Raw genomic sequence first — 17,749 nt, forward strand, 5'->3', positions numbered from 1 at the left:
TTAATTTCAGATTATTTTACTCTGGATAGGGGCACCCGGCAGGGTTGCCCTCTGTCCCCATTATTGTTCTGTCTTGCCCTGGAACCATTAGCAGCCGTGATAAGAAGGGAAGATGATTTTCCAGGGGTGATAGCGGGAGGAATGGCACATAAGCTTTTGCTTTACGCAGATGATATTTTATTATTCGTCTCCGACCCCACTAGATCTATGCCTTACCTCCACAGAATTATTAATTCCTTTTCTAAATTCTAAGGATACAGAGTCAGTTTGTCTAAATCCAAAGCTTTGGCTCTGACAGCATACTGCCCAGTAATGGCTTTTCAGCCGGGCGCTTTCCAGTTGCCCAAACAGGGCATTAAATATTTGAGCATTTTATTCTCAGCAAATTTGTGTGATTTAGTTAGTTAATTTTGACCTCTTAAATAAAAAGATTTTCGAGTGATGTGGGCAGGTGGGCTTCATTACATTTATCGATGATTGGGAAGGTTAATGTTATTAAAATGAATTATATTCCAAAATTCAACTACCTGCTACAATCTCTCCCTGTATATGTCCCCCTCTCTTATTTCAAGCAATTTGATAGCATAGCGAAGTCCTTCATTTGGAATGGTAAACGTCCCAGATTACATTTCAATAAATTACATAGGCCGATTGACAAAGGTGGGCTAGGTCTACCCAAGATTTTGTTTTATTATTATGCATTCGGTCTCAGACATTTGGCTCATTGGTCGCTTCCACCTGAGAGAGCCCCTCCCTGGTTTGGTATTGAGCAGGAAGTTCTTGCCCCTATTTTGCCATTGCAAAGCTTTTCTATTAAACTAACTGGAGAAGTTAAGTCATACCCCGTTATTTCGCATTTGCATGCGGTTTGGACAAAAGTGTCCAGAGTGTTTAATTCAGACATTTATTTAAATGTAGCCACGTACATATGGCTAAACCCAAAATTATGTATTAATAAGTCCCCTTTCTGCTGGTCAGAGTGGATTGTGAGGGGGGTTACTACACTTGGTGACCTATATTAGAGTGGAGTGTTGAGATCGTTTGAAAATATGGTCCAACATTTCAGGATTCCCAGTTCTACAGGTATTTACAGCTGCGCCACCTGCTCTGTACTATTTTTGGGAGTAGCATACACCCCCCTAAAGGGGCAGATACTCTAGAAGTGGTGATTACTGCTTTTGGGAAAAGGTCATGAGGCATCAGTGTGGGCTAGGATTCTAAAAAATATCAAGTCTACATCTAGAGATTCAAGGGTACATCTGATGCAATTTATGATTATGCAACGATTATATTGGATACCCTCATGATTGTATAGACTTGGTCTAAAAGACACACCCACCTGCTGGCGATGCAATTCAGAAGACGGTGACACAACCCATGTTTTTTGGGGATGTGTTAAGATACAAGAATTTTGGTTGAGGGTTTTATGTTTATGGTTTTATTGATATTTATGTGTTATGTATTAGACACAATTTTCATTTTGCCCCAGACTCTGCATCTTAGGTGGTGGAGCGGCTGTTTATTTTGGGGATAGCCACTTAAAAAGTTGGGTCCTAGCCAGAGTTATGGTGGGCAGACAAATTATTCTTAGGAGGTGGAAGACGGCTGGGACACCCTCATTTTGGGAGTGGTGTGGGGAGATGGGCTGGGTGGAAGCATTGAAGGAGGCGATCTTTAGAAGGTTGGGGAAATGGGATTTGTTTAATAGGAAGTGGGGTGGATATTTGGCTTTTTTGGAGGGTTCTCGGGGAGGGGCCGTGGAGAGGGATTTTAAATTTTTAGTTTGTGTATGTGCAGTCTTGTTTTTGGAAAGTATATTTTTTTTAGGTTTTAAAAAACCCCAAAAACAATTGTTATAATTGTAAGTGACCACTCTAGAGCGTGTTTGTGTCGGGTGGAGAGTGGGGGTTTAATTTATATAACTGATTCTGTATTTTATGTTGTGTTTATCTTTCTTGTGATGGAAATAAAACATTTTTAATAATGAAGTACTTCAATTATCACAATAAATAAGTCTGAAAATGCAAAAAAAAAAAAAAAACATGTAGTGATTTTAACCCAAATAATAATAATAATAATAAACTTAAGGAATTGTGTTACCATCATAGAAGTCAATCTTCTACAAAGTCTAAACTGAAGCCCCTTTTAGCCCTCAACTGAAGCCCCCACTGGCTCATAGATTATAAACAAAAGTTAGCCTAGGGTTCTGTTGTCTTCCATTTCGGTCTTAAATTAGAATGATCTAAGTTTTTATGCAACTGACTGAAAAAGTTATGACCAAAATTTTAGACAACTAACTAGTTTTATGCAACCAGCTCTTGATTCGATTGCTGGACCAAACCCGAGTCCTTGTCCCCTCATGCCCCCACTGGTCTCTGTTCACATCATATAATTTGATTTACCACCAAAACTTTACATGCATAAAGTGACACTTGTGTGTGCCTGCCAGGGTTGCATTAAATGTGCAATTATGTGAAGAATGTTAGCGTTTGTCTGCCGTGAGCATGTGGATGTGTTACAACAGATATGAAGAATTAATGAGTTGCTCTCTATTAATTTAGAGACAAGCAGGTATGAGAAATGCATTAAACCATAACAATTGTGATCGGGAGCCTGCAAAGACGCGAATTATACGTCATGAATAGCGGTTCACTTCTGAGATTTTGTATGTTTGCATTTATATCAGCAGCGAACTGTACCGGAGTTCACATGATACCCCAGAACATCTTTTCAAGCGGACATGGGTGCGGTTCACGGGTGTGCACCAGAGTTCGTTAAACAGCATTCACATCATCCAAACGAACTGAACTTTGATGTAATTCGAACCCTGGTGTGCACCAAAAGTGCTAGTGTGAAAGTTTTTGTGAACTTGTTTTGAAACTTGTTTCCAATTGTTGCAAAATATTACAAACACACAAACATTTCCATATGTTTTTTTTTTTTTTTTTTTAGCTCAATGAATTCAAAATAATGTCCAGATTTCCTCCTTGAGTACTGTAGTTTTGAGTACTTTTTGCAGAACATTTGCAGACACTTATATACAGTATACAGTGTCCTATTTCCAATAGAGGTGTATAATTGTTTAGGGAGTTTTGAACATTTTAAACTAGGCTAATGCACATTCTATTCCAGAGAAATGCTTGGAAAAAAATTGTTTTTCACACACAGACACAGTATTTTACATATAGCATGACAATATCCTAGATTATACATGATAGGAAACAGTGTGGGTTTACAATAGTAATAAAAAGGTGAAAAACTAAAAGTGAGCAGGCTGTACATAACCTGTTACACAATCTTGGTAATTATGCTAAAAGCATGCTTAAAGCTTTTCTATTAATTTTCTAAAAAATCTTCCCTCTTGTTTTTCTATAGGTCATGTAGGTGCACCTCTGCCATGTAATCTCATCAAACTCGTGGATGTGGCAGAGAAGAACTACTTTGCTGCTAAAGGAGAGGGAGAGGTGTGTTATATTCCGTATACGAAACATGTGCTACTGTTAATTTAAAGAACCCATAAAGTTGCTTGATGAGCAGAGTTTTCTTTGCTGTGTTGACATATTTTCTATTAAAACATTAAGTTTTCATGCAGGATTTTGGCTTGTCCCTTTTTTTTTTTTTTAAATAGCCAATAGCTTTTAGCTTGTGTCACAAACATGAACCGTGATACTTGCTAGTTGGAGGCAGGTGGTATTAGGTGGTAGTACGGGTGGGCGATATGACCAAAATCTTATATCACGATATGAGTAATTTTATATCACAATTACAATATATATCACGATTGTAACATTGTAGACAGGCAAACAGGAGCAAAACAAAATGATGCGAAAAACCCAAATGCAGTTTATTTACAAGACATGGAAATCCAAAATGTGAAGTGAAATAAAATAAAGACTAGACTAAACTTGACTACAACTTGAATAAACTATGAAATGAAACCATGAACGAGAACATGAAATGAGAGCTATGGATAAGAATCTGAACAATACAAAATAATCTGGCGCTGGAGACCACAGCAGAGCAGGTGGACCAGGAGACCAGGGTGGAGCAGGGGGATGGCCCGGAGACCAGGGTGGTCCGGGCGAGGTGGCAGGAAACCACAGTGGATCCAGCAGACGGCTAGGAGACAAGGGAGGTCCAGGCAAGGTAGCAGGAGACCACGGTGGATCCGGCGGGCATGGAGCATGGCCTGGCGAGACAGGTTGTGGAGCGTGGCCTGGCAAGGCAGATGTTAATTGTAGAGCAGAGCCTGACGAGACAGCTTGGCATGGCGAGTCTGACTAGGCAGCTTGGCATGGCGAGTCTGACTAGGCAGCTTGGCATGGCGAGTCTGACTAGGCAGCGTGGCATGGCAAGGGTCAGACGTGGCGACTCGGCATGGCTTGGCATGGCAGGTGTGACAACATGGCTTGACGAGGCTTCAGGCGCTGGCTCTGGGACGGCTGAGGCTTCAGGCGCTGACTCTGTGATGGCCGGGGCTTCAGGCGCTGGCTTTGGGACGGACGAGGCTTCAAGCGCTGGCTCGTTGACCATGGCAGGCGTGGCGTCCATGACGGGGATCTCAGGCGTGGCGCCCATGATGGGGAATTCAGGCATGGCGCCCATGACGGGGAACTCAAGCGTGGCGGACTCTGATGTGGTATTCACTGTAGGAGTGCTGGCATCCTCCATAGATCCTACCGTTAAGTTAGATCCGTTTAGAAGAGCGAAATCAATTAATTTTGCCAGAATCCATGTGATTTGGCCCTGAGGCATAAGAGACTTGACTGGCTCATTTATTCCAAAGCAAAAAATGTCCTTAAGAGCCACCTCATTAAAGTCCACCTCATAAGCCAAATCACAAAAGTCCACAACGTACTCCTCCAGGGGAAGATTCCCCTGAAACAAACGAAAAAGGCACTGCTGGGTTCATTTTAGTAGGTCAGGTATTCTGTAACGTTGTAGGCAGGCAAATCCAAGTGCAGTTTATTTACAAGACATGGAAATCCAAAACGTGAAACAAAACATAAAGACTAGACTTAACTTGGCTACAACTTGAATAAACTATGAAATGAAACCATGAACGAGAACATGAAATGAAAACTATGAATAAGAACATGAACAGACTAGGGAAAACATCATAAGACAACTAATGAAAATACAGAACTGATAACGAGTTGACCAATGCAAACTAGAAATGATAAGATGACAAGGCTAATAAACAAGAACCAATAACAAGAGGAGACTAATGAAACACATGTTAAACAAGATCACGTGACACAACCATGTAAATCACATGAAAGACAGGAACTAGGAAGTAAACTTCAAAATAAAGGCACAGTCCAAAACATGAACTAAAACACACATAAATGTTACAATGATATAGTATTTATTTTTGTTTTTTTGGGAAAATCAATAAAAAAATTATATATTAAATAACCATATTGTACTGCCTATTTGTGGATAATCCAGTCAGTGAATTAAATAATTCCAAATACTTCCTCTTATATAATTTTCTCTATATTTGGAAATTGACAGTAGTCCAAGTAAACAAACAAACAAAAATGCTTAACTTTTTAAAAAATAATTCTTTTTTTTCTCCCCTTTTCTCCCCAATTTGGAATGCCCAATTCCCAATGCGCTCTAAGTCCCCGTGGTGGCGTAGTGACTCAATCCGGGTGGCAGAGGAAGAATCTCAGTTGCCTCCGCGTCTGAGACCGTCAATCCACGCATCTTATAACGTGGTTTGTTGAGCGTGTTACCCTGGATACATAGTGTGTGTGGAGGCTTCACGCTATTCTCTGCGGCATCCATGCACAACTCGCCACGCGCCCCACAGAGAGCAAGAATCACATTATAGCGGCCACGAGGAGGTTACCCCATGTGACTCTACCCTCCCTAGCAACTTGCAATTTGTTTGCTTAGGAGACCTGGCTGGAGTCACTCAGCATGCCCTGGATTCGAACTGTGACTCCAGGTGTGATAGTCAGTGTCTTTACTTGCTGATCTACCCAGGCCCCCCTTTTTAAATCATTCTTACTATAATGCTAAATTTCACATTATGCTACATTTCAGTCTGATATGTTGTTGACCAATATTATTATTATTATTATAAACTTTCCTCAAGAAACTCTAGATCTTCCCAAAGCAGTGCAACAAAGAAAATAATGCATGAGTTTTAAAATAAAAATAATGAAAATATACAAAATTATGTAAATATTTCTTCCAGAAAACAAATATTAAATATAAACAAAAAAATTAAGTAAAACACGCTTCACAGGGAAATTTATATATTAAATGAATTTAGATTTATATATTATAATTTAATATATTAGACCTAAATATTAAGATATTATAACAGGGGTCGGCAACCTATGGCGCACCAGCATTGGCATGCAAGGGGTAATCACTGGCACGCCAGCAACGGTGAGAGAGGAATAGACTATTTTATTTATATAAATTCCACACCTGCATTCCAATCTACATCTTGATGTAATCCTTCCTCATGATCACGCAGCGTGTTTTTATGAGCTGAATGGGAGACTAAACTCAAAGTAAAAAAGTGACGAGACTGCAGTATACCCAACAGACTCGTGCAGCGCGTGCAAACCATTCACGCATCACGAGCCGGCAGCGCTTCACTTCGGTTAATCACGCGAGTAAACGTGTCCGCTTTGCTTCGGTCAGGCTGTGCAGATGACAGCCTACATTCCGTGTATCATTTGTTTCTTTTTGCTTTCAGAACAACACGTAATGCAATAAGAAAAACACCACTATTAATCCTTGAGATTTCCAACCCAGCATACAGGTACAACCTCCTTAAACCATAGTCACACTCAAAATTACATTAAACGGTTAAAAGAGAAAACATAAACCCACATCGTGAGGTTCAAAAATCTGAGTCTATTCAAAATATAAATGAAACCTGGAAATAAAGTTTTAGGATTTTACAGGTGTGATTCACCAAAACATTGTTGATCGGCTTGTGATGTGCGAATGGCTTGCACGTGCAGTGCGAGGCTGCGTTCCACTTCACTTTTAACATCCACTCACTAACTCCGGTAAGAACTTCCCCTCGGGGGAATCCCCACCGCCATTTTGGAAGTCAGTTCCACTTCATTAAGTGAGTGAGGGAAGTTTCTGTTGACAGACCATCAACCCCTTGATTTTGACTGAGGGAGCGAGCCTACTCTGATGTATGCTTCAGGCAGCTCCATATCCCACAATGCAGCTTGATTGTGACATGCAGTTTATCACACTTCATCAGCCCCACCCCCACACAACTGTAATGTATGATGAAAGTGAAGTTAAGTCAATTAAGCAGTTTAGAAAAGTTATATTGAGATTTCTGATTTAACAGCATAAAACTTGTAGCTACCTTAAACTATCTGTTTGTCACACAGTTATAGCCTATGTGTTCATTATGTTACCATTTTCATTTTTGTAAAGCTTGATTAATCCTTTTTTACAATTAATTCTAATAAAATAAACATATGAGATTTATACATAAGCCTCTGAAATTATAACTAAACTTTAACTGAATCTGTGTTTGCATCAATCTTCAAAATCGTAGTTTTCTCAGGTGCAAAAATAACTTAATAATTCCACAAATTGACAGCAGCCTTCAACGTGATCCAAGTGATCAAGGGTTAAGGGTGATCCAGTTAAATCCACTGCACAGGTTCCACCAGTAGTGGACACTCACGCAACGTAAGCAATGACATACATCCGAGTCCGTGAGTCGGAGGGAAGTTAGCGAGGGAAGGGCATACAAATTTTAAGTGGAACGCAGCCCGAGTCTCGTCACACTAGTGTTTGTCCTCCCATTTAGCTGATGAAAACAACGCTGCATGATCATGAGGAAGGATTACATCAAGATGTAGATTGGAATGCAGGTGTGAAAAACGTCAAATAAATAAAATAGCCTGTTCCTCTCTCGCTGTTGCTTGTGTGCTAGTGATTAAATGATTACAGTGACATAATATAAGAAATATTTAAGATTCCACACAATTTCGTGATCAGTCATCAAATAAGCAAATTTGTGACATTAACTTTGTTAACTCATTTTGCGTCAGCACAGCCATTGACCAGGAAAATAAAAAATGGCACTCCAAGTCAAAAAGGTTGCTGACCCCTGTATTATAAGATGGTTTATTTGAGAATCCTGGAACCTTGTATCTTTTGAGCAACACATTAAAAATGTATTATTGTGTTAATTAGCATTTCTTTAAAAACTGTACCTGTATGCTGTGGTTGATGCTATTTTTGCATAGACGATTCAAAGAAGCACTTATTGTGTGCTGAGTCTTTCCACATGAACAAATCTATTGGTTAGTGATATGGCTTGCACTTAATTAAATTATATTAGGCTTTTAATTTAATTGAATATACAAGCTTTTACATTTTAAGTAAATATATAGATTTTTATGCTGCTTGTATGTTCTTATTGTGAACCTATATACATTCAATTACACAATTATTCATATACTTTTTTTTATTGCGGCAGCAGTGTTTCTTGTTGTGTAAATGTTCAAATTCTTCAAATTTTCACAATGATCTCTTGATCTTCAGAGGAGACATAAATCACACTGAATGTCTCACGAGAAGTAAATCGCAGCAACTCTCTCCAAGTTTCACCCATTGGCTGTTCATGGCAAACGTCACTCATTCATGTGCACAGGCTTAAGGGTTAACCACGAACTCAGGATCAAACTCTAAGTTGACAGAGAATGAGCGTCTTGAGATCGCCAAACCCGATTTAAACCGGTTTGGCTCTATCTGATTTTGTCAACCTGAAACTTACTCTGAAACTCTGAGTTTGTTCAACTAGCTTCGTGCAACAGGCCACAGATGTCGCACCTGTTTTAATAACAAGCTCCTTTTGACTTGTTTGGGATTCATCTGGTTCTGTGGAGATGTTTTTTCAGGGATTTTCCTAGGTCAAAAATTGAGTAATGTGAGTGATCCCGCTCTGCGCTCTCCTGTAAACATAGAGAAAATTCTGATAGATAAGCCCACGCTGTGCACATGGATATTTGCATATAGCAATGTACACAATATAGCAAAATCTCTACTGATTGATACTTTACATTGTTACCACAATATATATCGTCATATCGTTCCGCCCTAAGAGGTAGGACATTTTCTGCGAGATGTGAGTGCAAGATGAATCATCAATGTTTTCGGTCCATTGTCCAGGAAGAGGAAAATTAAGTATATTTTAAAACCATATATCTGCTGAAAGTTGACTTTCATCTTTTAGGAGGGAACTAGCATATGAATGGCCTCAATGCTGACACTGACTAAAAGCCACAAAACTCATTTTGATTTCATGGGGCCTTTAATGACATGTTGAGACCTGAGAGAATGAGAGGTCTCAGCAACATCATATAATTTTTGTCTTGTTTTTTTTTTTTCTGTGTCAGATTTGTGTAAAAGGCCCAAACGTGTTTAAGGGTTATCTGAAAGATCCAGTGAGGACCGCAGAGACGCTGGATGCAGACGGATGGCTTCACACAGGAGACATTGGAAAATGGCTACCAGTATGTCAGCCTCAAATCCTTCGGCTTATTTTAGGATACTTTAAATTATTTGACGATGCCGTCCTTTTGCACATTCCCACTATATCTCCTTGTTCTGCATCAACATTTTGAAGAATCATACCCATAAACTATTAATAATGACTAATGATTACCATCTTGAAATCTAATGTGGGACTGAACCACTAGTCTAGCCTATCCAGCTAGGCTCATGGGGTTTGAACCATCAAGTACAGAGAGACAAATGTACAGAGTTTGACTAAAAGTTTTTTAATAACAATGCAAAATGCACAGGTCAAAAACAACAAGGAAAAACAAAATGGGGAGTTTATATAGAGTAAACAGAAAAGAAGATAACATAAGAAGTAAAAACAAACAATTTTGCTTGAATCTAAATCTGTTGGCCATAAATATAGACTGCTCTAGTTCTTTGGATGGATAGATGTACAGGATTGACAGATGATCAGATACGACAGACAGAGAGAAGGACAGATGACAGATTTGTCAGTAACACTTTATAATAAGGTTCCATTTATTAACATTAGTTAACATGAACTAACAATGAATAATACTTGGACAGCTTTTTTTCATCTTGGTTCATGTAAATTTCAACATTTACTTACACCTTTTTTCAATTAAAAGTTGTATATGTAATATTAGTTAATGCACTATGAACTAAGATGAACTAACAATTAGCAATTGTATTTTTTATCAACTAACATTAACCAAGATTAATAAATGCTGTAATAATATAGTTTATTGTTAGTTCATGATAACTAATTAGTTATGATAACTAATGTTAACAAATGGAACCTTATTGTAGTGTTACCAGTTTGTCTAATTGTCTCATCTTTATCTGGATTCAATAATAAAATATTTTCTTATATTGTCTCGTCATCTGAATATCCAAAGGGTTCTTTCATTTGTTTTGTTTTTTGTTTTTGTTTTTTTCTATTATGTCCATCAGAGTGGCACACTGAGGATCATTGACAGGAAGAAGCATATCTTTAAATTAGCTCAAGGTGAATATATTTCACCAGAGAAAATAGAAAATATCTACATCCGTAGTGAACCAGTGTCTCAGCTCTACGTCCATGGCGACAGTCTGCAGGTTAGTCACTGATGTTTGTCTAAAATGTAAAACTGAGTAAAACTACCCGAAAAATACATTATCCTAACTACTGTTCATTTATTGTGTGTGCAGTCATGTCTGGTTGGAATCGTTGTCCCAGACCCAGAGGTTTTTCCCTCATGGGCTCAGAAGAAAGGATTTGAGGGATGCTTTGGAGAACTATGTGATAATAAAGTATGGTTTAAAAAACAAACAGAATAAACACCTTAAAGTTTGGATCGATTTGCTGATTTTCATTATGGATAAATTAACATTTGTTTCCTAATTTTTCCACTGTTGCATCTGTAGGATGTGAAGAAAGCCATCCTAGATGACATGGTGTGTCTGGGAAAAGTAAGTGGCCTCCACTCATTTGAGCAGGTACGTGTGTACAGTAAATGACCTTTGTGTGATTCAGCGCTATTGATAGAATTTACCATAAGTTCAGCAATAACCTACCCAGGTCAACCACCTGATAAGTTTCAAGGTGAACAATTAGTTAAAAGGATAGTTCGCCAAAAAATTAAAATTCTCTCATGATTTACTCTCTCTCCTGGCATCCCAGACTTTCTTCTGCTGAACACAAATGACGATTTTTAGAAGAATATTTCAGCTCTGTAGGTCCATACAATGCAAGTGAATGGATACCAACATTTTTAAACTTCAAAATCCACATAAAGGGAGCATAAAAGTAATCCATATGACTCCAGTGGTTAAATCTATGTGTTCATACGTGATATGATATGATATGATATGATATGATATGATATGTGTGGGTGAGAAACAGATCAATACTTAAGTCATTTTTTATCATAAATTCTCCTCCCTGCCCAGTAGGGGGCGATTTGCACAAAGAATGAGAATCACCAAAAACAGAAGAAGGACTTAAATATGTCTTTTTCCCATCCACACCTACCATATCTTCTGAAGTGATATGATAGGTGTGGATGGGAAAAAGACATATTTAAGTTGCATTGTATGGACCTACATATAATGTAAATAAATTGTACACACATAAATTGTGTTCTGCAGTTGAAAGAAAGTCATACACATCTGGGATGGCATGAGGGTGAGTAAATGATGAGAGAATTTAAATTTTGGGGTGAACTAGCACTTTTAACTCAGTTTCAGTTTACAAACTGAACATTTTTGGGATTATGAAAATTTGTTCACATCTCACATTTCCTCATTATCATTCAGTTTCACAACTGTTGATAATTCTTCATGTATTTAAGTAAAAATAGCACACAGGTAAATGATTTAGGACTGTTAGAAATAGTACTGTTAGTTGGGGAACCTTATATTTAGCCTAATTAAAAGGTGAAGTGTGTAATTACTGTGCCACTGGTGTCACAAAACTGAGTAGCAAAATAATAATGATTTCAAAATAGTTTCAAACACTCTCTCTGTCTGGCATTGGTCAATCAAACTAGTCTAGACCTATAATCGCCCTTTTGGTTGAGCCAATGTTGCTATGTTGTTATATTCGGCCGAGTCAGGTCTCACAAACAAACAGATTGCAGTTTCGTTTGGTGCTGCTAGTGGCACAGAAATCACACACCTAGCCTTTAAGATTGTATGCATGCATGGAGGGTCCTTCCTGAAAACCTGAATTAAAAACCTTTTATCATTGTATTCTCCCAGGTTAAAGACATACACATTCATAAAGAAATGTTCACTATACAAAATGGATTGCTGACCCCGACTTTAAAATCCAAGAGACCAGAGCTGAAGGAGTATTTCAAGACGGAGATTGAGCAACTGTACAGCAATATCTCCATGTAATAGTACTGTCACTAAAACATGAGGATGTTGTATTGACATTGAAATTCATTAACCATTTTTATTTCATACTTCAAAAACTAGCTGGCACAAAATAATCAAAATGAGCCATGGGCATCAAGACAACGCATGAGCTTACTCACTAAAAGAGTAATTAAAAGAGTAATTCTCCCTTTGGCAGGGAATGTCAACAGTTGGTGTGCCTTTAGAGATGTGGCAGAAATACAACCAAAATTAAGTCCGCCTCAAAAAACAGAAGCAGTTCCAGCTAGTATGCATGCTTGATAATTTTTTATTCAATGGCCTGAGGACAAAGTTATTTCCCCTGATAATATCCATTCTCATTTAGGTTTTGTTTATGGGTCCAAAAGAAAAGACAAATCAGGCCGAGCTAAAAGCAATGCATGATGATGTGTACCCAGCATTCCATGAGACAGTCTCAATAGAAATTTCTAGGTTCTACATTACTTGATGACAAGACTCATACAGTACATATACACAGTGATCACGTTAATATGCTTGTCTGTGTAGTACAGATCTACAAATGTAGCTCACTTGATAATAGTGAGCATGCCATTCAATTTTGGGCTGACTTGACAAATAAACTAGCTTTTCAGTTTTTCCATCCCAAAGTATTTCAATTTTAGTGTACATTTTGAAGAAAAGTAGATGTGAAACTATTTAAGCTATGGTTTGAAGTGTAGAAAAAAACAGTCATATTTGAATCTGCTCTTGAATTGTATCAGAACTTTATCTTTGTATTCAATGAGGGCAATATAAATTGGGACGGGGACAAAACATAAATATCGATTTTTTTTAAATTTATTTTTGTTTATTTGATGGATTTGAAAATGCACTTCACATGTCACCTTTCACTTTCAGGCCTTTTCTACCTGTCTGTTCAGTCTTTATTGAAGTATTGGTCTTTTTGTTCTGTTTGCTAGCAGATTATTGACTAAGCTTATTAAATTTTCAGGTTTCTTTAGTTATTATCTTATTTATTATGATCAGAGGTTATTCTAAAGGTATCTCCCTTTGGATGCCATTGAGCTCTGCACAACTTTATGCATACTGTATTTTATTCTTTTTTTTTTTTTTTTTTTTTTTCAAATAAAAAATATATACATTCCTTCTAATTTCAGTGGACAGAATGCCAAAATGTCAAACTATAATATGTCTGAAGCATTATAAAATATTTAAGACATTTGCAAATCTGCAATAATGGCCTGAACACTAGCTCCTTACATTTATGTTCAAATTTGCAGGGGAAAGAAAAGGGAAAAAAAAAAGAGAAAAGAACAACGTTTTTCCACAATTTGGACCATCGATTTATGTTTTTGTTATTTAAACAGTTCACTTGCATCTTTTCCTTGTAGTAAAGTATTTTATGCGCATGTACATCTCTGCATATACATAAAGATAGTGATGAGTGTGTGCAAAAAATTCAAGAAAATAAACAATTCTTTTTAATTCTTTTGGCAGTGGTGGTCATGAGTAATGCATTACAGTAGTGAGAGAGAATATGATACAGTAACAAGATTGAACACAGGGTAAAAGTATGGCATTATTCAATTGATCTCATATTCCCTATGCTACTGATGAAAGCATGTGATAGATTTAATAACTGACATGTCTGTAGGCACAATGACTTCAGACATTTTCTGTAAATGTCAATTTCACAACAGCTTTAAGATACAGTATATTGTCTTTGATATTCAGGCTGTTTTGTATCATACATATGAAACATATGGCTCAAATGACACAATTCATTGATCAGTCTGGTTACATAATCAAATTCCACAAATCAAGTACTTGTAATTAGATTAATTTACATTTTAAAATACTCATAATCAGGTTGCCTTTCCCTTTTCTTTTTTTTTCATAATTACATATTAATCAGGTAATGGAAGTAAATTGTTCATAAATTACTGTTCCCCCTTATTCTTTTTTAATATTTAATATTCTTTTCATGCTAAATCAGCCTATCGTGCTGATATACATTCACTCAGAATTTGACCTCTAGATTTCCAAAAATCATTTCACTTTTAAGGATACACATGTGCAAAAACATTACTGTGGAATGTAAACTGTGCCTTCCAAAAAATAACATCCTGTCCACTGCAAACAATTTAATGACAAATCAAAAGAAGCATTTGGAGGTGTGCTTGCATGTTTTTTCAACTTTACATTGCAGATCTAACCAACTCCTGATTAACACATTTTCATTATTATTTGAATTAGCACTCTGTGTATCGAATGGATTGCTATGTATTTGGAAAAGTTTTGTCCAACAAATGCATCAAAATGCACAAACACACAATGTAATCAACAAATAAATGGCAAACTGACTGCATTTTGTGAATTGATTTTGTACTTTGCTTAAAAAATGTAAATTAATGTAGTTTTGCTTTTGTGATAACTTTTGAGACTGTTTTTTGTGACTTTGACTTACTAATATTGCAGTCATATCCAAAGACCATGGTCTGATGTATGGTGTCTGTATTGCCGAAACTGCCGGAGTATAAGACCACATTTGTTGAAAGGACCCATGGGGGAATTTCCGTAACTCTCCTATAAGAAATACCTGTTAAACACAAACATATTTGAGTCTGTCATTGATTGAGGGCCTAGAGATCTACCAGCATCATGCAACTCCCTTCATATTTTTTACACCATACAAAAATACATTTGCAATACATGTTTCTGTATTTCTGCAAAAAGCACCACTCAAACGATTTGACAGTCTTCTCATGATGTATAAATATGCAAGTTACTAAACACCCTTACGAAAATCGAGAGTTCATGACAAATTTGCCAAAGGTTTGCCGGAGGTTCACCACTACTGGAGAAGAGCTGCAAACATCTGGCAAACATTTGTGGCACTCAAAATCTCATTTGCATGTGAAAATAACGAGCGGCAAGTTTGCGGCTAGTTTAGATTTTTTTGTAAGGGTGCTGTTGTACAACTGTAAAACACAGTCTACATGAATTCACTGGCATTCAGTAATTATTGATTATGAAAAACATTTCAAACCTGGAAGAAAATAGTTTTATTTTTTTAAACTCTTCTATTTAAGAATAGGTCACTATCTTTTTCTGCCATCTTGGACAATACATGCAAATCAGTTAAAATCAGCACCCTTTTTCACTCAGTAACAGACAAACAGAGTAAATATAAAATTAAAATGAAAAGAACATGTCAATCCTCATATTTTGATACATTAAGTTTTCTTAAATGCATTTAGGCAACATTGTCACAATGTTTCAGATTATCCTAGAAATGCTATAGATTACCTAAAAATATAGCCCAAAAGATAACGCTACCGATTGCAATTTTAGCCATGTAATTTATAATCAGTAGCAACCAGATTGCAGTTTAGAAGTAATCTACCCAGCACTGCTGATTTAACATTTACTTACATATTTGACCCAGAGTATCTATTTGCACTTGGTGTAAATAGTACCTGCCAAAGTGCAGCTATTTGCATCTAGTGGAAACACTGAAACTGAAGACAAACTGCGCTGCCAAATGTTGCTTCAATAGTGTGTAAAAGTGGTGTGGATGTGTTTTTATCAAGTGAACATCCTGGGATTGATTCACCCCTCTGTCCCACTTTTTCCCATTCTGTTTCCTGTCTCTTCTCTTAATATTACCTTTAATACTACTTATAATAATAAATACAAATGAATATAAAGGTCGATTTCCTCGCAGTGACTTGTTCACAGTGAAAGTTGGGGAGTTGATAGAAAGGTTTGATCAGGGTAAAATTAACCATGGTTTTAACATAGACATATTGTTGTAAGCATGTTTTTGGTGGATGCCATAGTTTTAATCCAATTAACCATGGTGTTACTACAGTAATATGGTGTTGATATAGCAACTATGTTTAATTTTGTGGTTACTATGATTTTACTACAAAATACCATGGTAAAATGGTTACTGTTGTAAAACCATGGTTATTGTTTGTAAGGAAAGGTTAGGTTTAGGGGTAGGGGTTAGGTGTAGCCTGTCTGTGGGACAGGCATCACTGCAGTGATGCCCCTAAACTGTATGCTAGTATTTGATTAGACTGCAAATAGCATCTAACACTATTTGCACTTAGTGTAGAGAAATAGCATCTATCGCTATTTGAGTTTAGTGCAAATAGCATTTATCTGGCTATTTTACCTTTTTAAAACGGTACAAAGTCTAAAGCAGGCAGCATGAAACATAGCCTACACAATAACTTTGATTGCTCACATTTGCCACAGCTTTAGCTTCTTTATTCATTTGACTGTTAGAAAATGTTTCGTTTTTCTCTCATATTAAGTGCAAAAAATTAATGAACAACTAACCTCGCACACCTGAGAAGTAATTGATTGGTGCGTTGGACACAAGCTGTAGCAAAGTTAATGAAATTGAAAAAATCCAGCACACTATCCTGGCATGCAAAGAGTATCCAAATTTATTTAGCAACGTTTCGGTCACTCGACCTTTAAGATAACCTTGTTAATATTCATGAGCCATTCAGTCAAGTGTAGACGGCGAAGCAGCATAAATTCCCATATTTAATCATTCGTGTCTATAAGGAAATTGGAAGAATGTCCAATAGAGTTGACCATTTTAAAAATAAAAACATGCCTAAAAGTTATTGTAATTTTTTACAGAATTATTGGATCTATAAACATCAAACATAATCAGCGAGGGGACTTAATGATGAACTCTTGTTTAATGTCATGCTGTAGATATACTGTATGTATAGATAACGTTTTTTCCATGTATATGTATATATGTGTATGTATGTATATGTATATATATATGTATATGGAATATAAATGAAAGAAAAGGATCTGTAGGCTGTGTAATGTTGTGGGTTACCTTACAGGTGTAATTTATTATATGTATTTGGGCTGCTGTATATGTGATGTGTTTCTCTTTTCTGTATTCATAGGTGTTTTCTAGGCGTTCTCTATTTTATTGATTGTCATTGGTTGTGATGTCATGGTCATCAGATGTGTTGATTGGTCATGACATATTTTAAATCTGGCGCTGTTGCACTCTGTTTGTAAATGCCTGACCAAGGTCGAGTGACCGAAACGTTGCTAAATAAATTTTGATACTCTTTCAAGCCAGGATAATGTGCTGGATTTTTTCCAAGTGCAAAAAATTACAATAACTTTTAGGCATGTTTTTATTTTTAAAATGGTCAACTCTATTGGACATTCTTCCAATTTCCTTATAGACACGAATGATTAAATATGGGAATTTATGCTGCTTCGCCGTCTACACTTGACTGAATGGCTCATGAATATTAACAAGGTTATCTTAATATTGCTTAGTTACATTCTGCGCGAGTCT

The 17,749-nt window shown here is 36.9% G+C and overlaps 1 protein-coding gene across 1 annotated transcript in view; it reads left to right on the forward strand.

Annotated features, from left to right (window-relative positions):
- acsl6 (acyl-CoA synthetase long chain family member 6) overlaps positions 1 to 14,760 on the forward strand; it is a 60,812-nt gene extending 46,052 nt beyond the window's left edge. The window contains exons 16-21 of the mRNA XM_051680584.1: positions 3,376 to 3,464; positions 9,405 to 9,521; positions 10,486 to 10,629; positions 10,723 to 10,824; positions 10,939 to 11,010; positions 12,274 to 14,760. Coding sequence (XP_051536544.1) covers positions 3,376 to 3,464; positions 9,405 to 9,521; positions 10,486 to 10,629; positions 10,723 to 10,824; positions 10,939 to 11,010; positions 12,274 to 12,414 — 665 coding nt within the window. The 3' untranslated portion in view covers positions 12,415 to 14,760. The remainder of the gene's footprint in view (positions 1 to 3,375; positions 3,465 to 9,404; positions 9,522 to 10,485; positions 10,630 to 10,722; positions 10,825 to 10,938; positions 11,011 to 12,273) is intronic.
- The last annotated feature ends 2,989 nt before the right edge of the window (positions 14,761 to 17,749 follow it).

The sequence above is a fragment of the Myxocyprinus asiaticus genome, chromosome 40 (assembly GCF_019703515.2).
Source record: "Myxocyprinus asiaticus isolate MX2 ecotype Aquarium Trade chromosome 40, UBuf_Myxa_2, whole genome shotgun sequence".
Classification (NCBI taxonomy): domain Eukaryota; kingdom Metazoa; phylum Chordata; class Actinopteri; order Cypriniformes; family Catostomidae; genus Myxocyprinus; species Myxocyprinus asiaticus.